General features: G+C 42.0%; 3 protein-coding genes across 6 annotated transcripts in view; 1 reads left to right on the forward strand and 2 right to left on the reverse strand.

The window, feature by feature from the left end:
* Positions 1-22345, reverse strand: part of LOC139382327 (alpha-2-macroglobulin-like) — a 563422-nt gene that overhangs the window by 444288 nt on the left and 96789 nt on the right. The window lies entirely within an intron of this gene.
* On the reverse strand, positions 114-1217 carry LOC139382337 (uncharacterized). Its single transcript, XM_071126303.1, has one exon. It carries the CDS (start codon positions 1215-1217, stop codon positions 114-116), a length of 1104 nt encoding a protein of 367 aa, XP_070982404.1.
* LOC139382328 (alpha-2-macroglobulin-like) overlaps positions 19893-22345 on the forward strand; it is a 51358-nt gene continuing 48905 nt past the window's right edge. For 3 of the 4 annotated variants that reach the window (XR_011628629.1, XM_071126264.1, XM_071126263.1), the window contains exons 1-2: positions 19916-20070; positions 21310-21490. Coding sequence is in view for 2 of the 4 variants with exons in the window: in XM_071126263.1 (XP_070982364.1) it covers positions 19991-20070; positions 21310-21490 (261 nt within the window). In the remaining 2 variants the exon portion in view is untranslated. Of the gene's footprint in view, positions 20071-21309; positions 21491-22345 lie in introns of all 4 variants that reach the window. The other variant, XM_071126262.1, reaches the window with a different exon arrangement.

Genomic DNA, 22345 nt, shown 5'->3' on the forward strand with positions numbered 1-22345 from the left:
AAATTAACAGTTCATTCTCCTTGGGAAACATTTAGAAAAATACCTTTAATCAGAATCAGTGTTTCATTGAATTGTCTCTGGTGAGCAGGCCAGGGAAAGGCATCAGACATGACTCAGAAGCACTTGTGATGGATGACGTTGGACCCCATCTCCTGGTACTCCAAGGCACTGATGCACATGTCTCCAAAGATGGAGAGAGAGGACAGAAGGGAGCCCCCCAGCCAGGCAGTGTCCATCACAGGGACTGGCCCCACGCGGCATCCTGGCGGGGCCAGAGCCGAGGCCTCCTCCCTCAGTCTGTGGCCCATCCCGGGAAGGAGGCTGGAGCCCCCGGCAAGGACAGCGTTGTCTAGGAGCAGCTGCCACAGGTCTGCATCGCTCTCCAACACAGAGCTCACCAGGAGACTGGGAATGCCTTGTGTTACCATGCGGACAGTCTGAGGAGAGAAGAGGATTTCGGGTGCCCTGAACCTCTCGCTGCCAACCCTCAGCATCTGTCCGTCGGGGAGCTGGTAGTCCGCATCGGTGCTGCCGATGATGGTTGTGGCTGTCTCTGAGGAGGGATCAGTGGATACATAACACATCTGCTCCTTGATGATGGTCACGGTGTCATGTTCCTGTGTAGTGCTGGAAAACTGAGCTCCGGACTCCTTCAGCAGCAGAGCCAGGTGGGCCGTGACATCCTGCCCTCCCAGGCCCAGCTGACGCACAGCGTGGGGGAGGCAGTGGCCCTCGAAAACTGGGACGGTGTGGGTGACGTCGTAGCCACAGTCCACCACACAGCCGGTCACCCTGCCTGAAGACAGCAGGGCCAGGAGCGACTGAGGGGCCATGTACAATGCAGGGACACCCAGACCCTCGAACATCATCCTGCAGGTCTTTTCCCTGTCCGACTGGGTGGTCAAGGGGAACTCAGTCAGTAAAACCGGGCTCTCACATGAGGGGGTCTTCACGTGCCTGTTGAAAACATAGCTCCATATGGCCTCCATATCAGCCCATGACACCACCCTCCCACGCTTCATGGGACGAATCACAGACAAGTCGTCTCTCCTCCCCCATGCCTCATCTCCAAAGCAGAGCTCTCCTTCACTAGAGTTGCTCTCAGATCTGCCAGTGACATTTTTACAGATCAGACTAGGCTCTGTACTGCCTGAGGTCCCAACTCTCATCTGGTCAGTTCCATTGTCAATCACAATTGCAGTTGGCAAATGTGCCATTTCTCTCTCAATTCTAGCAGCAGAAAGTATGAAAAGAGTGCCCACAAATATGAAATAAAGTTATGCCTTATTACAGTCCCCCCTTCTCTATTCCTATCACTTTGTGATACATTACCAAGTACCTCGGCAATTAAAAAATTCTGATTTCAAAACAGACTAGAACACCATTATGATGTCACAACCACTTTCTCCTCTAGTTATAATGTGAGTGTATCTGGATCGGTGACAATGGGTGAGTTCATTTTGCATCACCCGGTGTAATTGTTGTCATATATGCTGATTTCGTGGCGCGAGTAAATAGTTGCATTTAACTCAGCAGATAAGAAGAAGATGAAATCGCAAGACTTCTGTTTGTGTCCTGCTTAGGTTTGCAATAATGACAGCATTGTGCGTAAACATTTTATTATTATTTTTGTATGTATTTTTATTCAGGTTTTACAGAATGTACATCAATGTAAGCACAAAGATTTTACCATATCCCAACCACCCTCCTTCCCTCCATACAACACATCCACCCAACCCCCCTAGTCCCCCCCTACCTCTCCGCCCTACCTCAGTCCACCCACCTCAATTCCCTCCCTCCCTCCCAACCACCCAACCCCCTCCCAACCACCCACACTGATCACCCCAAATAGCCAACCCATCCCACACCCTCCCTCAATCAACCGTCCCGGTCCTAGAAAACAACAATTCTACAGAGATATCACCACAAATAAACAATCAAGAATACAGGGGGGGGTATACAAACAACTCCATACAGATTCAAAATACAAAAACAGAAATAAGTAAATGATCAGTAAACCTTAGACAAACGTGCTTGGACTGGATAGTATTATATTGATGACTGTACCTATTATGTAATGACTACTGGTAATGCCTACTGGGAAACCTTGAAGCATTTCATCAGAGGAGAGCCTCTGCAAGCCATTAAAGTATAATATCAATGGTTGCTATTTTCTAACAAATGTATCATTGGAACCCCTAAGAGAATACCGAATTTTCTCAAGCTTTAGGAAGAACATTACATCGTTGAGCCATTGAGAAGTAGAAGAGGGCTGAGCAGACTTCCACTGGAGAATAATTCTACATCGAGCTAATAAGGATGTAAAAGCAGCGATATGGGCATGTTTGGGGTCCAAGGAGAACAAGTCTTTTGGAATACCAAAAACAGCTATCAAGGGACAAGGCTGCAGGTTCATTTCAAGCATCACAGATAAAGTTTGAAAATAGAATCCCAGTAACTTTGCAGTTTAGAGCATTGAATGAACATGTGACTCAGGTCACATGGTGAGACATGACATCTATCACTCTCATCATTTACATTTGGATATATGTCAGACAATCTGGATTTGGAAAAATGCACCCTATGTAAAATCTTAAATTGTATGAGGCCAAGATGAGCACAAGATGTAGTGGAGTGTACTCTATCAACCGCATCATCCCACCACTCCTGTGTAAATTCAACACCCAGATTTGGCATGGTTCCCCAGATCCTCAAAAGGTTCTACAGCTGCACCATCGAGAGCATCCTGACCGGATGCATCACCGGCTGGTATGGCAACTACTCGGCATCTGACCGTAAGGCGCTACAGAGGGTAGTGCGAACGGCCCCGTACATCACCAATCTTCCTGCCATCCAGGACCTATATAATAAGCGGTGTCAGAGGAAAACCCATAAAATTGTCAAAGACTCCAGTCACCCAAGTTATAGACTGTTTTCTCTGCTACCGCATGGCAAGCTGTACCGGAGTGCCAAGTCTAGGACCAAAAGCCATAAGATTGTTGAACAATTCATAAAATCGCCACCGAACAATTTACATTGACCCCCCTCCCTTTTGTACACTGTTGCTACTCACTGTTTATTTGTTACCTATGCATAGTCACTTCGCCCCCACCTACATGTACAGATTACCTCAACTAGCCTGTACCCCCGCACACTGACTCGGTACTGGTGCCCCCTGTATATAGCCCTGTTATGTTATTCTTATTGTGTTACTTTTTATTATTACTTTTTATTTTAGCCTACTTGGTAAATATTTTCTTCTTCTTGAACTGCACTGTTGGTTTAAGGGCTTGTAAGTAAGCATTTCACTGTAAAGTCTACACTTGTTGTATTTATAAAATAAAGTTTGACGGAGTGTTGGCGGAGTGTTTGTCCAATGACAAAATACACAGATAGATCTGAGAAATGACTGCTTTCTGTCGAGGTAATAGAGTCAATATGCCATCTCAGGGTTAGCAAGGGGGTGGAGCAGGGAAGCCAGAAAATGGGGAGGAGACACAATGCCTACAAAAGTGAGATGGAGGCAAAGAGTATTTAGAGGCCAGGTTTGGAAAAAATCTTGGAAGGACTTAATACCTTTCCTTGTCCAGTAAGAGAAAGCATTATCTATTAGAGAAGCGAGGAATAAGTGATTCTTATTAATAGGACCCATAGTAGATGCAGCAGAGAATTTAAAATGTTGCCGAAACTGGTACCAAATCTTAAGTGTGGAAAGCACTACAGGATTGCGAGTATAGCAAGAGGGGGATGTTGGGAGAGAAGAGCAGAGTAAAGCAGGAAGAGAAGCAGAAATACAAGAACGTGCCTCTAGGTGGCCCCATGGGGTATCTGGAGCATGTAACCAGAATGGCAGTTTCTGAAAGTTGGCTGCCCAGTAATAGTATAAAAAGTTGGGTAGTGCCAGCCATCCACTAAACTTGTATCTCTGAAGAAAATATATACTGACTCAGATCTACCTCCCCAGATACATGTGGTAACAGCTTGATTGATTGACTTTGAAAAAAACACTTTGGTAAAGACAATGGGATAGATTGAAATAGATAAAGAAATTTGGGTAAACTGTTCATTTTTACAGCATTAATCCTGGCTATAAGTGAGCGTGGAAATTAGTTTTCATTTGCACAAGAAGGGGAGCAAAGCCTGCAGAAAAAAGGGCATGTAATGAACGAGTTATGTTCAGCTGAAAGGGCTGTCTGCTGGAGATGTAGCACTGCTGGACTGACTGGGAAGCACTCACTTTTCAGGAGATTCAAATCCACTCTTATTAGTCACATGCATCGAATACAACAGGTGTAGTAGACCTTACAGTGAAATGCTTACTTACAAGCCCCTAACCAACAATGCAGTTTCAAAAAAATATGGATAAGAATAAGAGATAAAAGTAACAAGTAATTAAAGAGCAGCAGGAAAATAACAATAGCGAGACTAAATACAGGGGGGTACCGATACAGAGTCAATGTGCGGGGGCACCGGTTATTTGAGGTAGTATGTACATGTAGGTAGAGTTATTAAAGTGACTATGCATAGATGACAACAGCAGTGGTGTAAAGAGGGGGAGCTGAGGGTGCAATGCAAATTGTCTGGGTAGCCATTTGATTAGATGTTCAGGAGTCTTATGGCTTCGGCGTAGAAGTACCACTTGCCGTCGGTAGCAGAGAGAACAGTCTATGACTAGGGTGGTTGGAGTCTTTGACAATTTTTAGGGCCTTCCTCTGACACCGCCTGCTATAGAGGTCCTGGATGGCAGGAAGCTTGGCCCCAGTGATGTACTGGGCCGTTCGCACTACCCCCTGTAGTGCCTTGCGGTCAGAGGCCGAGCAGTTGCCATACCAGGCAGTGATGCAACCAGCTCTCGATGGTGCAGCTGTAGAACCTTTTGAGGATCTGAGAACCCATGCCAAATTTTTTCAGTCTCCTGAGGGGTAATAGGTTTTGTCATGCCCTCTTCACGACTGTCTTGGTGTGCTTGGACCATGTTAGTTTGTTGGTGATGTGGACACCAAGGAACTTGAATCTCTCAACCTGCTCCACTGCAGACCTGTCGATGAGAATGAGGGCGTGCTCAGTCCTCTTTTTCCTGTAGTCCACAATAATCTCCTTTGTCTTGATCACATTGAGGGAGAGGTTGTTGTCCTGGCACCACACAGCCAGGTCTCTGACCTCCTCCCTATAGGCTGTCGTTGTCAGCTGTTGTGTCATCTGCAAATTTAATGATGGTGTTGGAGTTGTACCTGACCATGCAGTCATGAGTGAACAGGGAGTACAGGAGGGGACTGAGCAAACACCCATGAAGGGCACCAGTGTTGAGGATCAGCGTGTCGGATGTGTTGTTACCTACCCTTGCCAACTGGGGGCGGCCTGTCAGGAAGTCCAGGATCCACTTGCAGAGGGGGGTGTTTAGCCCCAGGGTCCTTATAGCTTATTGATGAGCTTTGAGGAATGAATAGCATTCTCACATAAGTGTTCCTTATGTCCAGGTGGGAAAGGGCAGTGTGGAGTGCAATAAAGACTGCATCATCTGTGGATCTGTTGGGGCGGTATGCAAATTGGAGTGGGTCTAGGGTTTCTGGGATGATGGTGTTGATGTGAGCCATGACCAGCCTTTAAAAGCATTCTATGGCTACAGATGTGAGTGCTATCGGTCAGTCGTCATTTAGGCAGGTTACCCTAGTGTTCTTGGGCACAGGCACTATGGTGGTCTGCTTGAAACATGTTGATATTACAGACAGGGACAGGGAGAGGTTAAAAATGTGAATGAAGACACTTGTCAGTTGGTCAGCGCATGCTCGGAGTACATGTCCTGGTAATCCATCTAGCCCAGCGGCCTTGCGAATGTTGACCTGTTTAAAGGTCTTACTCACATCGGCTGCGGAGAGTCCGGAACAGCTGGTGCTCTCATGCATGTTTCAGTGTTACTTGCCTCGAAGTGAGCATAGAAGTAGTTTAGCTCGTCCGGTAGGCTCGTGTCACAGGGCAGCTCTCGGCTGTGCTTCCCTTTGTGGTCCGTAATAGTTTGCAAGCCTTGTCACATAAGACGAGAGTCAGAGCCGGTGTAGTACGATTCGATATTTGTACTGTATTGACGCTTTGTCTGTCTGATGGTTTGTTGGAGGGCATAGCGGGATTTCTTATAAGCTTCCGGGTTAGAGTTCCGCTCCTTGAAAGCGGCAGCTCTAGCCTTTAGCTCAGTGCGGATGCTGTCTGTAATCCATGGCTTCTGGTTGGGGTATGTACGTACGGTCACTGTGGGGATGGCGTCATCGATCCACTTATTGATGAAGCCAATGACTGATGTGGTGTATTCCTCAATACCATCGGAAGAATCCCGGAACATATTCCAGTCTGTGCTAGCAAAACAGTCCTGTAGCTTAGCATCTGCGTCATCTGACCACTTTTTCAAAAATCTAGTCACTGGTGCTTCCTGCTTGAATTTTTGCTTGTAAGCAGGAATCAGCAGGATAGAATTACTGCCAGATTTGTCAAATGGAGGGCGAGGGAGAGCTTTGTATGTGTCTCTGTGTGTGGAGTATAGGTGGTCCAGAGTTCTTTTTCCTCTGGTTGCACATTAGGAATCATGTAGTAACCAAAATAATGTTAAACAAATCTAAATATATTTAATATTTTAGATTCTTCAAAGTAGCCACCCTTTGCAGTGACGACAGCTTTGCACACTCTAGACATTATTATCTCAACCGATCCCTCTCCTTCTTGGTCGAAAAGCCCTTACACAGCCTGGAGGTATGTTGGGTCATTGTCCTGTTGAAAAACGAATAGATAGTCCCACTAAGCGCCAACCAGATGGGATGGCATATCGCTGTAGAATGCTGTGGTAGCCATGCTGGTTAAGTGTGCCTTGAATTCTAAATAAATCACAGACAGTTCACCAGCAAAGCACCCCCACATCATCACACCACCTCCTCCATGCTTTACGGTGGAAACCACACATGCTGAGATCATCCGTTCACCTACTCTGCATCTCACAAAGACACTGCGGTTGGAACCAAAAATCTCACATCTTTGACTCATCAGACCAAAGGACAGATTTCCACCGGTCTAATGTCCATGGCTTGTGTTTCTTGGCCCAAGCAAATCTCTTCTTCTTATTGGTGTCCTTTAGTAGTGGGTTCTTTGCAGCAATTTGACCATGAATGCCTGATTCATGCAGTCTCCTCTGAACAGTTGATGTTGATATGTGTCTGTTACTTGAACTCTGTGAAGCATTTATTTGGGCTGCAATTTCTGAGGCTGGTAACTCTAATGAACCTATCCTCTGCAGCAGAGGTAACTCTGCGTCTTCCTTTCCTGTGGCAGTGCTTATGAGTGCTTGATGGTTTTTGCGACTGCACTTGAAGAAACTTTCAAAGTTCTTGACATTTTCCGATTGACTGACCATGTCTTAAAGTAATGATGGACTGTTTTTTCTCTTTGCTTATTTGAGCTTTTCTTGCTATAATATGGTTGGTCTTTTGTATACCTGTATGCCAATCATACCCTGTCACAACACAACTGATTGGCTCAAATTAATTAAAAAGGAAAGAAATTCCACAAATTAACATTTAACCAGGCACACCTGTTAAAATAAATGCATTCCAGGTGACTACCTCGTGAAACTGGTTGAGAGAATGCCAAGAGTGTGCAAAGCTTGTCATCAAGGCAAAGGGTGGTTACTTTGAAGAATCTAAATTAGGAAATATATTCTGATTTGTTTAACACTTTTTGGTTACTACATTTATCCATATGTGTTATTTCATAGTGTTGATGTCTTCACTATTATTCTATGAAGTAGAACATAGTAAAAAATAAATAAAAACCCTTGAATGAGTAGATGTGTCCAAATGTTTGACTGGTACTGTATGTATAATGATGTATAAATAAATAAAAAATGTACAGGGTGATGTGCGATAGGGGAAATATATAAAGTGGGCACCGAAATTATTAACACTCCTGATAAAGATGAGAAAAAATGGCTGTATAAAATAAATAACGTCAGTACTATACTTGATTAAGGTGAGCCAAAAATGACTGTAAACAATAATTAAAATACTATATTGTATTTATACTATACTATACTGACATGAAGATAGAGCTCTATGGCCACGCACAAAAGTGATGGGTTTGGTGTCAAAATGAGAATGCATTAGCAGAAAATAACTCTATACCTACTGTAAAATATGCTGGTGGATCTTTGATGTGATGGGGCTATTTTGCTTCCAATGTTCCTGGTGACCTTGTTAAGGTCAACGGCATCATGAAGTTGTTGCCTCGGCCAGGAGGCTGACATTTGGCCGCAAGTGTATCTTCCAGCAAGACAATAATCCCAAGCATACATCAAAATCCACTAAGAAATGGTTAATTGGCCCCAAAATTAAAATTTTGCATGGCCATCTCAGTCTCCAGACTTGAAATCCATTGAAAAGCTGTGGTTTGAAGAGGGCAGACCATACGCGCAGACAAAGGATATCAAGGATCTGGAAGGATTCTAAGATTCTTCCCATTTTAGGAAAAGGCTCAGTGCCATTATCCTCACAAGGTGAGATATTGAAAGATATTGAAAACAGGGGTGTCAGTAATTGTGTTTGTTACATTTTACACAAAATATATTTATCTGATCAGAAGAAAAGAGTGCATATCAGGATGTGCAGAAAATGCAAAGAGAAGTGTGCAGTTCTAGGATGATAGTGCAGGGTGTACAGTCCGTGGATGGGTAGTGCAGAGTGCATAGTCCATGAATGAGAAGATCATCGTCGACCAGATGGCCGGTTGGTGAGGGCCACACCCGGGGGAAGAAGCAGTTCAGGTTTTGGTAGTGACTGACCAGAACCGTTTGCCAGAGGGGAGTCTTTGGAAGAGGAGGAAGAGGTCGGTAAAGATCTTTCATGCATGCTTCCTTGCCCTGGGTTCATACAGGACCTCGATGTAGGACAGGTGGTAGCCGATGACCCTTTCAGCAGAGCAGACAATCTGTTGCAGTTTGCCCTTTGACCAGGCAGACGCATTCCCTAACCAGACCAGTGATCTAGGAGATAAGGATGTAATAGATGATGGTTGTGTACAACCAAACTAGTATTGCCCGTGAGAGTTTACATTTCTACAGCTGACATAAGAAGTGCATCCACTGGTGTGTCTTATTGGTGATCGCTGTGATGTTGTCCTCCACTTGAGGTTGTGGGAGATGATGGTCCCCAGGATTTGAATATCTCAGTCGTGCTTACAGCTGAGCCATTGATTTCAAGACAGAGAGATGGCGAGGAACGCTTCCTGAAGTCAATCACCATATCCACAATGGTTTTAAACAATTTTAAACAATATAAAATATCAAAAGTAGCAGTACTTATACTCTATAAGTACTGTACATCAAATTTCCAGAGTGAGTGCTCTGCTACTTTTGAAGTTATGATACATTTTATGAACATCCCCAACACAGTGAATGGGAAAATGGATTCAAAGGGAACTCCCTCTGCTGGTGGTTTGCTGAATGTGATTAGTTAATGACCTGTAATGTACATTTCTATATATAAAATGGGTCATATCTTCAAAAGTAGCAGAGCACCCACTGTAATTTGACGTGTTTAAAGAGTACTGTATATTTTTCCAAACAATGTCTAAAAATAAGCTAAAAAAAGGGTACTTTTGTGATGATCATATACATATTTTTTTACGTAGAATAAATTCATTTGTAAAATTGCATTTCAGAATCTAGACATGCCTCATATTTTAGAGCACACTATAATGAGTATAATAGGTCTAAAAAGGGGCTAAAATGTCCGTTTTCATTATGATAAAAAAAATACTTGTGATACAAATGTAAAAAGCAAAAAAACATCCTTCCTCAAAATGAATTGCTCAGCATTCAGTCCAGGCTGCCTCACAATACAGAAACAATCAAACATATTTATACAACCCTTTCTACACCAGCAGATGTCACAAAGTCCTTATACAGACACCCAGTCTAACACCCCAAACAGCAATTAATGCAGATGTAAAAGCACCGTGGATAGGAGAAACTCCCTAGAAAGGCAGGAACCTAGGAAGAAACCTAGAGAGGAACCAGGCTCTGAGGGGTGGCCAGTCCTCTTCTGGCTGTGCCAGATGGAGATTATAAAAGTACATGGCCATTAAGGCCAGATCAGAGAGACAGATACAGACACACATTCTTCCATCTGTAATCATCATGGACCCCTGTAGTAATAAAGGCGTGGTTCTCTTTTATTTCTCATCAGGGAATGGGATCCAGGAAATCCACTCACTCTAAATTCCATCAACAAGGGGATGTGTCCTGTACTGATCAAACCCATAATGAGTCCTGGCTATAATCTATATCATGAATATCTCCTAATAATTTATTGAGCTAATGAAGTGGACAAGGCATGGAAAGACGTAGTCGAAAACACAAATCCATTTAAAGAAAGAGTAACAGAACAATCGAGAACAATCATATACACCCACAAAACAGATACAATAGTTGTTGACAACACAGCTCACTAAATATAATAACAAATATATCAAAACATATACAGAGAATTATGAACATGTGAGTATGTAAAAAAACACTACTTTTAAAGAGCAGCAAAACTCCTCATGACCTAACAAGAAGGAAAAAAAAACATACGTATTGCATTGCTCTAGCTAGAACCACGTGAACATCGAAGACAGCCCTGAAATTTCCCACTTGAAATATTGCATTGAAAAAAAAACCCTGTTGAACGGAGGAACTATCTTGGATCAGCCTGGTCTCACAGACTAGACGCAACATACCAAAACTAAATCCAGGACATGCAAATGAGTATGATATGTTACGTTTGGTATGGTTACATAAGACAGAAGGTTATTTAAGGCGAAAACTAAAGGAGAGTGGTTGGCCGGGGAGGGGGATGGGTGGGAGTATAATTTAAAAGCTGCGTGTTCGAATCTCGTCACAGACAACTTCAGGATTTTAGCAACTTTGCAACCACTTACTACTTTTTAGATACTTGGCAACTACTTAGTATGCCAACACTTCTCCTTACCCTTTAACCTAAATCCTAACCTCTAGCCTAGCTAACATTAGCCACCTAGATAATGTTAGTGTTAGCCACCTAGTTACAGTACCGATAGCCACAACAAATAGGAATTTGTAAAATACTGTATCATAGGTATTGCAAATTCGTAACATATTGTACAAATTGTATTTCATAATATACTAAAGGGAGCATTCATAAGCTGAAAGTCATTTAAAGCGGGACCCACTTGGTTTGTAACTGTCACGGCCGAACAGGACCAAGGCGCAGCGTGGTGAGGGTACATACTTTTATTAGTAGATGTCTCCAACAAAACATACAGAAACGACCATGAAGCGCAAGGCTATAGTGCCAACAAACAAAGACAACTACCCACCAAGACAGGTGGGAAAAAGGGCTGCCAAAGTATGGTTCCCATTCAGAGACAACGATAGACAGCTGTCCCTGATTGAGAACCATACCCGGCCAAAACAAAGAAATACAAAACATAGAAAAATGAACATAGAATGCCCACCCAAATCACACCCTGACCAAACCAAAATAGAGACACAAAACGCTCTCTAAGGTCAGGGCGTGATAGTAACAATGTAAAGAAACAAGTTACTTTTTCCAAATTGGGTAATATTATTACAGCTGCTTTCTCAAGTAATGCGTGCATTACCTTTACATTACTTTCAGAAAATATTTTCCCACCGGTGTAACAGATTTCTTCCTGGGAAAGAGAGGACCAAAGCGCAGGGTGGTGAGTGTTCATCTTCTTTAATAATAAATCCCCACTGAACACTTCAAATTACAAAACAACAAACGTGACAACCGAAAACAGTCCTATCTGGTGCATAGACAGGAACCAATCACCCACAAACCCTAACACAAAACAAGCTACCTAAGTATGGTTCCCAATCAGAGACAATGACAAACACCTGCCTCTGATTGAGAACCATATCAGACCAAACACAGAAACAGACAAACTAGACACACAACATAGAATGCCCACCCAGCTCACGTCCTGACCAACACTAAAACAAGGAAAACACACAAGAACTATGGTCAGAACGTGACAGTACCCCGGCTCCTGGCTGACTGGCGGCTCCATGCTGACTGGTGGCTTTGGCGGCATCACTGTACCTGGTTTGAATCCAGGCAGCAATACATCCAGCCATGATTGGGAGTCCCGTAGGGCCGTAGGGCACAATTGGCCCGGGTTTGGCCGGGGTAGGCCGTCATTGTAAATAAGATTTTTTCTTAACTGACTTGCCTAGTTAAATAAAGGTTAAATTAAAAAATATATAAAATAAATTAGCACCTCAAATTTTGGACCCGTTAAAGGGGCAATCTGCTGTTCAAAAACTAAGAAAGCGGTCACCCCGCAACTGGGAAGGGGCTGGAGAAATTTAACCATACTCAAATGAATTGATAGAGCAATGGATACAAGCATTGACCATCCATAATATAAAGAACTTATAGTTTTAATCCTGTTTTGAGGCTATAGAGTGTTTGTTTACAATTACATTGTTCACTAACAATGGAGTAAAACAATCTTATATTTTGGTTTCTGATGAGGCATTTATAAATTAACTTCTTCAAGAATTATCATGAATAGGCTATCATTAATTAAAAATGTCCAAAATAGATGCATCAATCACAGATTTCCACTTCAACCCTTCTCCTATAGTTTCCGCGGAATACATACGCACACAGCACTTTTCTGATTTCAATTAAAATGTTTATTTTTTAAAAAAAGTTATTTTTTCATTTCACTTCACTAGTTTTGACTATTTTGTGTATGTCCATTATTTGAAATCCCCCCCCCCCCCCAAAAAAACATTTAAATTACAGGTTGTAATGCAACAAAATATGAAAAATGCCAAGGGGGGTGATTACTTTTGAAAGGCACTACATACAGGTAATCTCTCAGAAATCTCTCAAACACGTTTTGACTGTTTTTCCATGTCTGAATCTGCTATTCAATGTGTTTCTATGGGCTAATAGCAGTAAGGACAGATTCAATATTTCTTCAAATATTTGTTTAAAAATATTTGTTCTTAAATATTTTTTTGTATCTACAGTGGCCCTAAAATTCCTAAATCAAACAGCTAAAAGATCCTTGGTATGGCCATCTTAAAACAATTCCACATGGTAGTAGTTTGTAGAAACACATCCCTGGGCCCTGAGACTTAACAGCGATTCCCGGTAGGCCTATCTGCAGCTCGATAAGGTCCCACACACACTTACGTTACAGAATCGTCCTCATCAATTCTGATTGACTTTTCCATTGCACGAGTCTCTTCAACGAAGAGACCTGACGAGTAATCAATCCAACTGCCTTGCTCAGGGACAGCTTGGGGACTCGATCCAGCAACCTTTAGGTAACTGGCCAACGCTCTAACCACTAGGCTACCTGCCAGCTAAGGGAGCCCCCGAGCCAGGCAGTATCCACCACAGGGACTGGCGCCACATGGGACCCTGGCAGGGTTTCGATGGCTCTACTACTCTCACAACAAGCATTCAACCTATGATATTCAACATTGTGGAGAGTGCAGAATGTGAAGTAGCTGCTAGGCACAAGTAGAAAATGTTCACATTGTAGGCTATTTTAACAATTGATGTGCACACCATGGCATGAATTTGGAATAAACATGTCAATGTACAGAGAGGTGGGGTGGAGGGGGCCACTATATTTTCATGTTGCCTGAAGAAAATATGACAGAGAATTAATGAAAGTCATAGTCTTAGATGCTATAGCATCTTTTTCTGCGATACAACTTTTGATTAGGATAGGTTGGGAGCAGGACTCAGGCCATTTACTGCTACTAACCCTGAAATTCAATGCTTCCATAGTAGGAGTTGAGTTCGTTCTCAATTCATTTTCTCTGTTTTTTGTAGAACCACCTGCAACTGGACATGAACATTTATAAGAAACACTTTTTATGAATCTAGAATGAAGAAAGTATCACAAAGACCAGGTTAGTTCAAAAATCTTTTACAAATGAAAGATTGATGGAGGCGTTTTCCATTAACCAAGCAGTAACTCAGACTACGGAAGCATCACATATTGGAGTACCTAGTGGTAATCAGAGTCAAGCAGAATCAGGTGCAAAATGATGGTACAGTTGAAGTCGGAAGTTTACATACACCTTAGCCAAATACATTTAAACTCAGTTTTTCACAATTCCTGACATTTAATCCTAGTAAAAAGTCCCTGTCTTAGGTCAGTTAGGATCACCATTTTATTTTAAGAATGTGAAATGTCAGAATAATAGTAGAGAGAATGACTCATTTCAACTTCTATTTTTTTCATCACATTTCCAGTGGGTCAGAAGGTTACATACACTCAATTAGTATTTGGTAGCATTGCCTTTAAATGGTTTAACTTGGGTCAAACGTTTCGGGTAGCCTTCCACAAGCTTCCCACAATAATTTGGGTGAATTTTGGCCCATTCCTCCTGACAGAGCTGGTGTAACTGAGTCAGGTTTGTAGGCCTCCTTGCTCGCACATGCTTTTCAGATCTACCCATACATTTTCTAAAGGATTGAGGTCAGGGCTTTGTGATGGCCACTCCAATACCTTGACTTTGTTGTCCTTAAGCCATTTTACCACAACTTTGGAAGTATGCTTGGGGAAGACCCATTTGCCACCAAGCTTTAACATCCTGACTGATGTCTTGAGATCAATATATCCACATAATTGTCCCCCCTCATGATGCCATCTATTTTGTTTAGTGCACCAGTCCCTCCTGCAGCAAAGCGCCCCCACAACATGATGCTGCCACCCCCGTGCTTCACGGTTGGGATGGTGTTCTTCGGCTTGCAAGCCTCCGCCTTTTTCCTCCAAACATAATGATGGTCATTATGGCCAAACGGTTCTATTTTTGTTTCATCAGACCAGAGGACATTTTTCCAAAAAGTACAATCTTTGTCCCCATGTGCAGTTGCAAACCGTTGTCTGGCTTTTTTATGGCGGTTTTGGAGCAGTGGCTTCTTCCTTGCTGAGTGGCTTTTCAGGTTATGTCAATATAGGACTTGTTTTACTGTGGATATAGATACTTTTGTACCTGTTTCCTCCAGCATCTTCACAAGGTTCTTTGCTGTTGTTCTGGGATTGATTTGCACTTTTCGCACCAAAGTACGTTCATCTCTACGAGTCAGAAAGCGTCTCCTTCCTGAGCAGTATGATGGCAGCGTGTTCCCATGGTGTTTATACTTGCGTGCTATTGATTGTACAGATGAACTTGGTACCTTCAGGTGTTTTGAAATTGCTCCCAAGGATGAACCATACTGTGGAGGTCTACAATTGGTTTTCTGAGGTCTTGGCTGATTTCTTTAGATTTTCAAGCAAAGAGGCATTGAGTTTGAAGGTCAGCCTTGAAATACATCCACAGGTACACCTCCAATTGACTCAAATTATGTAAATTAGCAGAAGCTTTTAAAGCCATTACATAATTTTCTGTTTAAAGGCACAGTCAACTTAGTGTATGTAAACGTCCGACCCACTGGAATTGTGATACAGTGAATTATAAGTGAAATAATCTGTAAACATTTGTTGGAAAAATGACTTGTATCATGCATGGAGTAGATGACCTAACCGACTTGCCAAAACTATAGTTTGTTAACAAGAAGTTTGTGGAGTGTTTGAAAAACGAGTTTTAATGACTCCAACCTAAGTGTATGTACACTTTTGACTTCAACTGTACATGAATAGAAGGTGAATAAAGCTGAATCCAAAATGTATAGCCTAGGAGCCTACAAGACATTGACGAACACCGACATGATTAGACTATTTCGGAATAATTTGCTAAACAGATAAACCAAATAGCCTATTCACTATGTTTGTTTACGTTGGCTAATGCTAGACGAATCCTCTTGTTGATAAAACATTGAATAACCTGGATTGCATTTGCTACAGCCTCTAAAAGATCACACCCGAGTAGAAATGTTAGGCATAACAATGTTATGTTTGTTTCTTACATGCGTATTGTCTTAACATGTTGCCTGGGGTAATCTGTGCACATTTTCAGCATGTCTACATAATTTGGCACATGCATTCCTTGAACTGAACAAAGCATATATTGGTATTTTAGTGCCACCTATCAGTTGTTTCTCTGGATGCTACATCGGTTTATAGCTGAGCTGAGTTGAGCAGTGTGTCATTTGGTTGTAAATATGCCACCATCGAAGGCTATCTATCGCTTGGTATTTACATTTGGTGAAAATTGTTTGTCAATCTGGTTGTTGGAGCTACGGTATCTGTTGTATGGTGATCTTGGGCTTCATCAAAGTTTATTTGTGAGTAAATCTGTCTTTTGATAATAGCCATTGCTTACCCAGCCACCCACCTCACCGCACACCACTGTAAATTATATGTAGTGTTTAAAAAGCATATTAAAGGGGCAAACCGCAGTTGCTTCATCCATTTTTGGACTTCTGAATTAAATAAATGTACCCATTTATTCTTGAAGAATATACAGTGCCTTGCGAAAGTATTCGGCCCCCTTGAACTTTGCGACTTTTTGCCACATTTCAGGCTTCAAACATAAAGATATAAAACTGTATTTTTTTGTGAAGAATCAACAACAAGTGGGACACAATCATGAAGTGGAACGACATTTATTGGACATTTATTGGATATTTCAAACTTTTTTAACAAATCAAAAACTGAAAAATTGGGCGTGCAAAATTATTCAGCCCCCTTAAGTTAATACTTTGTAGCGCCACCTTTTGCTGCGATTACAGCTGTAAGTCGCTTGGGGTATGTCTCTATCAGTTTTGCACATCAAGAGACTGAAATTTTTTCCCATTCCTCCTTGCAAAACAGCTCGAGCTCAGTGAGGTTGGATGGAGAGCATTTGTGAACAGCAGTTTTCAGTTCTTTCCACAGATTCTCGATTGGATTCAGGTCTGGACTTTGACTTGGCCATTCTAACACTTGGATATGTTTATTTTTGAACCATTCCATTGTAGATTTTGCTTTATGTTTTGGATCATTGTCTTGTTGGAAGACAAATCTCCGTCCCAGTCTCAGGTCTTTTGCAGACTCCATCAGGTTTTCTTCCAGAATGGTCCTGTATTTGGCTCCATCCATCTTCCCATCAATTTTAACCATCTTCCCTGTCCCTGCTGAAGAAAAGCAGGCCCAAACCATGATGCTGCCACCACCATGTTTGACAGTGGGGATGGTGTGTTCAGGGTGATGAGCTGTGTTGCTTTTACGCCAAACATAACGTTTTGCATTGTTGCCAAAAAGTTCAATTTTGGTTTCATCTGACCAGAGCACCTTCTTCCACATGTTTGGTGTGTCTCACAGGTGGCTTGTGGCAAACTTTAAACAACACTTTTTATGGATATCTTTAAGAAATGGCTTTCTTCTTGCCACTCTTCCATAAAGTCCAGATTTGTGCAATATATGACTGATTGTTGTCCTATGGACAGAGTCTCCCACCTCAGCTGTAGATCTCTGCAGTTCATTCAGAGTGATCATGGGCCTCTTGGCTGCATCTCTGATCAGTCTTCTCCTTGTATGAGCTGAAAGTTTAGAGGGACGGCCAGGTCTTGGTAGATTTGCAGTGGTCTGATACTCCTTCCATTTCAATGTTATCGCTTGCACAGTGCTCCTTGGGATGTTTAAAGCTTGGGAAATCTTTTTGTATCCAAATCCGGCTTTAAACTTCTTCACAACAGTATCTCGGACCTGCCTGGTGTGTTCCTTGTTCTTCATGATGCTCTCTGCGCTTTTAACGGACCTCTGAGACTATCACAGTGCAGGTGCATTTATACGGAGACTTGATTACACACAGGTGGATTGTATTTATCATCATTAGTCATTTAGGTCAACATTAGATCATTCAGAGATCCTCACTGAACTTCTTGAGAGAGTTTGCTGCACTGAAAGTAAAGGGGCTGAATAATTTTGCACGCCCAATTTTTCAGTTTTTGATTTGTTAAAAAAGTTTGAAATATCCAATAAATGTCTTTCCACTTCATGATTGTGTCCCACTTGTTGTTGATTCTTCACAAAAAAATACAGTTTTATATCTTTATGTTTGAAGCCTGAAATGGGGCAAAAGGTCGCAAAGTTCAAGGGGGCCGAATACTTTCGCAAGGCACTGTAGTTTATAATTGAGCTTAGTTCAACTGTCGTGTCCCATCAGAACCCAAAATATAATCTTGTTTCACTCAAGTTTGTAAAAAAATGTAAATGTATACAAACACCATATAGCATCTAAACATGGTTAAAACTGCAATGTTGATATCATGGATGGTCAGTCCTTGCATCCATAGCTTTGTCTATGCATTTGAGTGGTTACATTTCTCCAACCCATTCCCTCAACTTTTTTACCAAAACAGGGGTAAATCTATTGATTGCCGCTTTAGTAAATAGATTTTTTTTATAAATTATGTGTTACATTCAACTGTCAAAAAGTCTGTTATCGAGATAATTTCTTTAGTAGGTGACGTCAGAGGTCAGCATGTGGGATAAATCGGAGTTCAGGGATGAATGACGAGCTTCCCACTAGTAATTACACGTTGGTAAAACCCACCTTCCCACTCGGTTATGAATGCAGAATTAACCACAGGTCAGCGACCACAGGTTAACTTCTAAATAAAAAATGCATGGTTCTCATTTGGGCAAAATTTCTTCCTCTCCTCGACTCCTCCGTCCTCTTGCCTCCATGACACGGAAACCAATAAGTGGTCAAGTGGGTAGTGTCAATTCGTTAGTAGGCGAACGAAAGAGTGTACTCCCCTCCTCGATAGCCACCTTTCGATGAGAATAGTCTATGTATCCTACCAGAGTGCTTCACAGAGGAGTTTTTATACAGTATGTGTCATTCCCTCTTTGAATCAGCTGTTGTTTTGTCAGGGTAGAAAAGCATGAGCACATTTAAAAACTATATGACACTTATTGTTTTATCTATAAAATGTCTGCCACAACCATCACCATTTATTTTGACCACTTTGTGCATATATTTTGGGATTCTTCCTCTGTAAACGTCATTTGCCTGATGACGCGCTAGTCGACAAGGATCGTCTCATTTCATTCAAGCGCATTTGTTTCCACATTTCTGCATTGTTGGCAATGTTGGCAATGAGCCCCTTTATGAGCCCCTTTATCTACTTCCCTAGAGTCGGATCAACATGTGGATACCATTTGTATGTCTCTGTGTCCAGTTTGAAGGAAGTTAGAGGTAGTTCAACGGGCCAATGGTAACAAGCGTTAGCACAATGACTGGAAGTCTATGGGTATCTGCTGGCATGCTAGCAGATACCATAGACTTCCAGTCATTATGTTAACGCTAGTTAGAAACTCCCTTTAAACTGCACTCAGAGACATACTGCACTCAGAGACACAAATGGTATCCACAAATGAATCTGACTCTGGGGAAGTAGGTAAAGGGCCTCGAAGTATGGTTAGTTATCTCTGGGTCTGTCCTTAGGCTACCTTAGGGAAACTTCACCCCGGAGGCTAGGTCCATTTGCAGGAATTTTGATGTGTAGGTCAAATGACAGGAAGCATTAACTACTAATTCCCTTGTTGTCTGTCTGTCAATTTTCAGAATGCGCATAGATTCAAGGCCACTTATAAAGTGGGATAAGAGACTATAAAATTGGGGTGTAGCCATAAAATGCATGCTCATTTGAAACAAGTGGGTTTAAGTGTGGTGTTGTAACACAATATACATTTTGTCCAAAGTTACAGTACAAACCAGGCACTACAGAACATTGATTGAAATGTGATCAGGCTATAGTGCAAGTCAGTGTCATACACTGTATTGTATGTACATGTATATTTATGGTGTAGTCCCGAAGTCAGAGAATCTGCCAATCACAACATTGCAAAGCGCTGCTATTGACACAAATTGGTCAATCATTCACAAGGCTTTTACCTCAATCATTTAACCTGGCTACACCCGTTCATCTGCACAGGGGAGAAGGGAGGTCTTGCCAGTAGGAATACTGAGACAAAGTCTGACTTGCTGGTTTTTTCCTCCTTAATCATGGTTTTGCCTCAGGTTTGGAGATGGATACTATTTGCCTGCTTTCACTGGCTTTGTGTCTGTCAAGAAGCTTCTAGACCGTAAGTAAACCTGCACAGTCATCAGAGTTATAATTGAATAATAAACATAGCATCTCCCCCCGGTGTAAAATTTTCTCTCTCATAGAGCAGATCAAGAGCTATTTTTCATCTACCCTATCTGCAGATATTTTTTTCTGAAGACTTCACCTACAGTTGAAGTCAGAAGTTTACATACCCCCCAGGCAAATACATTTAAACTCAGTGTTTCACAATTCCAGACATTTAACCCTAGTAAAAATCCCTTGTCTTAGGTCAGTTAGGATCACCATTTTATTTTAAGAATGTGAAATGTCAGAGTAATAGTAGAGAGAATTATTAATTTCAGCTTTCATTTTTTTCATCACATTTCCAGTGGGTCAGAAGGTTACATACACTCAATTAGTATTTGGTAGCATTGCCTTCAAATGGTTTAACTTGGGTCAAACATTTGGGTAGCCTTCCACAAGCTTCCACAATAAGTTGGGTGAATTTTGGCCCATTCCTCCTGACAGAGCTGGTGTAACTGAGTCAGCTTTGTAAGCCTCCTTGCTGGCACATGCTTTTTCCACTCCAATAACTTGACTTTGTTGTCCTTAAGCCATTTTGCCACAACTTTGTAAGTATACTTGGGGTCATTGTCCATTTGGAAGACCCATTTGTGACCAAGCTTGAACTTCCTGACTGATGTCTTGAGATGTTGCTTCAATATATCCACATAATTTTCCTGCCTCATGGTGCCATCTATTTTGTGAAATGCACCAGTCACTCCTGCAGCAAAGCACCGCCACAACATGCTGCTGCCACCCCTGTGCTTCATGGTTGGGAAGGTAGACCTCCAATTACTCAAATGATGTCAATTAGCCTATCAGAAGCTTCTAAAGCCATGACATCATTTTCTGGAATTTCCCAAGCTGTTTAAAGGCACAGTCAACTTAGTGTATGTACATTTCTGACCCACTGGAATTGTGATGCAGTGAATTATAAGTGAAATAATCTGTCTGTAAACAATTGTTGGAAAAATTACTTGCATTCCACCAATCAGCCTGTGGCGAAGGATCACCTTCCAACAGCATAAAGTAGATATCCTAACCGACTTGTCAAAACTATAGTTTGTTAACAATAATTTTGTGGAGTGGTTGAAAAATGAGTTTTAATGACTCCAACCTAAGTGCATGTAAACTTCTGACTTCAACTGTAGGTACCCTCTCATTTTGTACTCATATTCCTGTTTGTTTGTTGGTGTGTGTATGGTCTCTGTAGGATTTACATGGTAGCCATTCCTGCAGTGATCCAGGCAGGCTCAGAGACCAAGCTTTGTGCCAGTCTTCTGCAGCCCAAAGAGACCCTGGTCATGACCATATCTCTGATTGGTGATGAGCAGAGCAAAATTCTTCTCCAAGAGAGTTCTGACCAAGAGTTTCACCGCTGCTTCCAGTTTCAGGTCAGCCAGCACTGGTCGACATCCAGAACCATTCCAATAAGAGTACACAGTACTTCTTAGCTTTGTGATGCATCTCTTCATTTTGTGCAATGGAATAATATTTGATTGTAAATATCAAGGTGTTGGCCTTGACATTTTTACCTGGTTTTGGTCAGATGCAAGCATGCTTTTAAATACTGCACAATATATATATATAGTGCATTCTGAAAGTATTTAGACCCCTTGAATTTTTCCACATTTTGTTATGTTACAGCCTTATTCTCAAGAGGTTTCAATTAAAACTTTAATCAATCTACACACAATACCCCATAATGACAAAATGAAAACAGGTTTTTAGAAATCCATTATTTCCATAAGTATTCAGACCCTTTGCGATCAGACTCCAAATTGAGCTCAGGTGCATCCTGTTTCCATTGATCATCCTTGAGATGTTTTTACAACTTGATTGGAGTCCACCTGTGGTAAATTCTATTGATTGGACATGATTTGGAAAGGCATACACAGGTCTATGTAAGGTCCCACAGTTGACAGTGCATGTCAGAGCTAAAACCAAGCCATGAGGTTGAAGGAATTGTCTCAGAGATAGCTTTGAGACAGGATTGTGTCGAGGCACAGATCTGGGGAAGGGTACCAAAACATTTCTGCAGCATTGATGATCCCCAAGAACACAGTGGCCTCCATCACTCTTAAATGGAAGTTTGGAACCCCACGACTCTTCCTAGAGCTGAGCAATTGAGGGAAAAGGGCCTTGGTCAGTGAGGTGACCAAGAACCCAATTGACACTCTGACAGAGCTCCAGAGTTCCTCTGTGGAGGTAGGAGAACCTCCCAGAAGGACAACCATCTCTGCAGCACT

Source organism: Oncorhynchus clarkii, chromosome 24, assembly GCF_045791955.1.
Source record: "Oncorhynchus clarkii lewisi isolate Uvic-CL-2024 chromosome 24, UVic_Ocla_1.0, whole genome shotgun sequence".
NCBI classification, from domain to species: domain Eukaryota; kingdom Metazoa; phylum Chordata; class Actinopteri; order Salmoniformes; family Salmonidae; genus Oncorhynchus; species Oncorhynchus clarkii.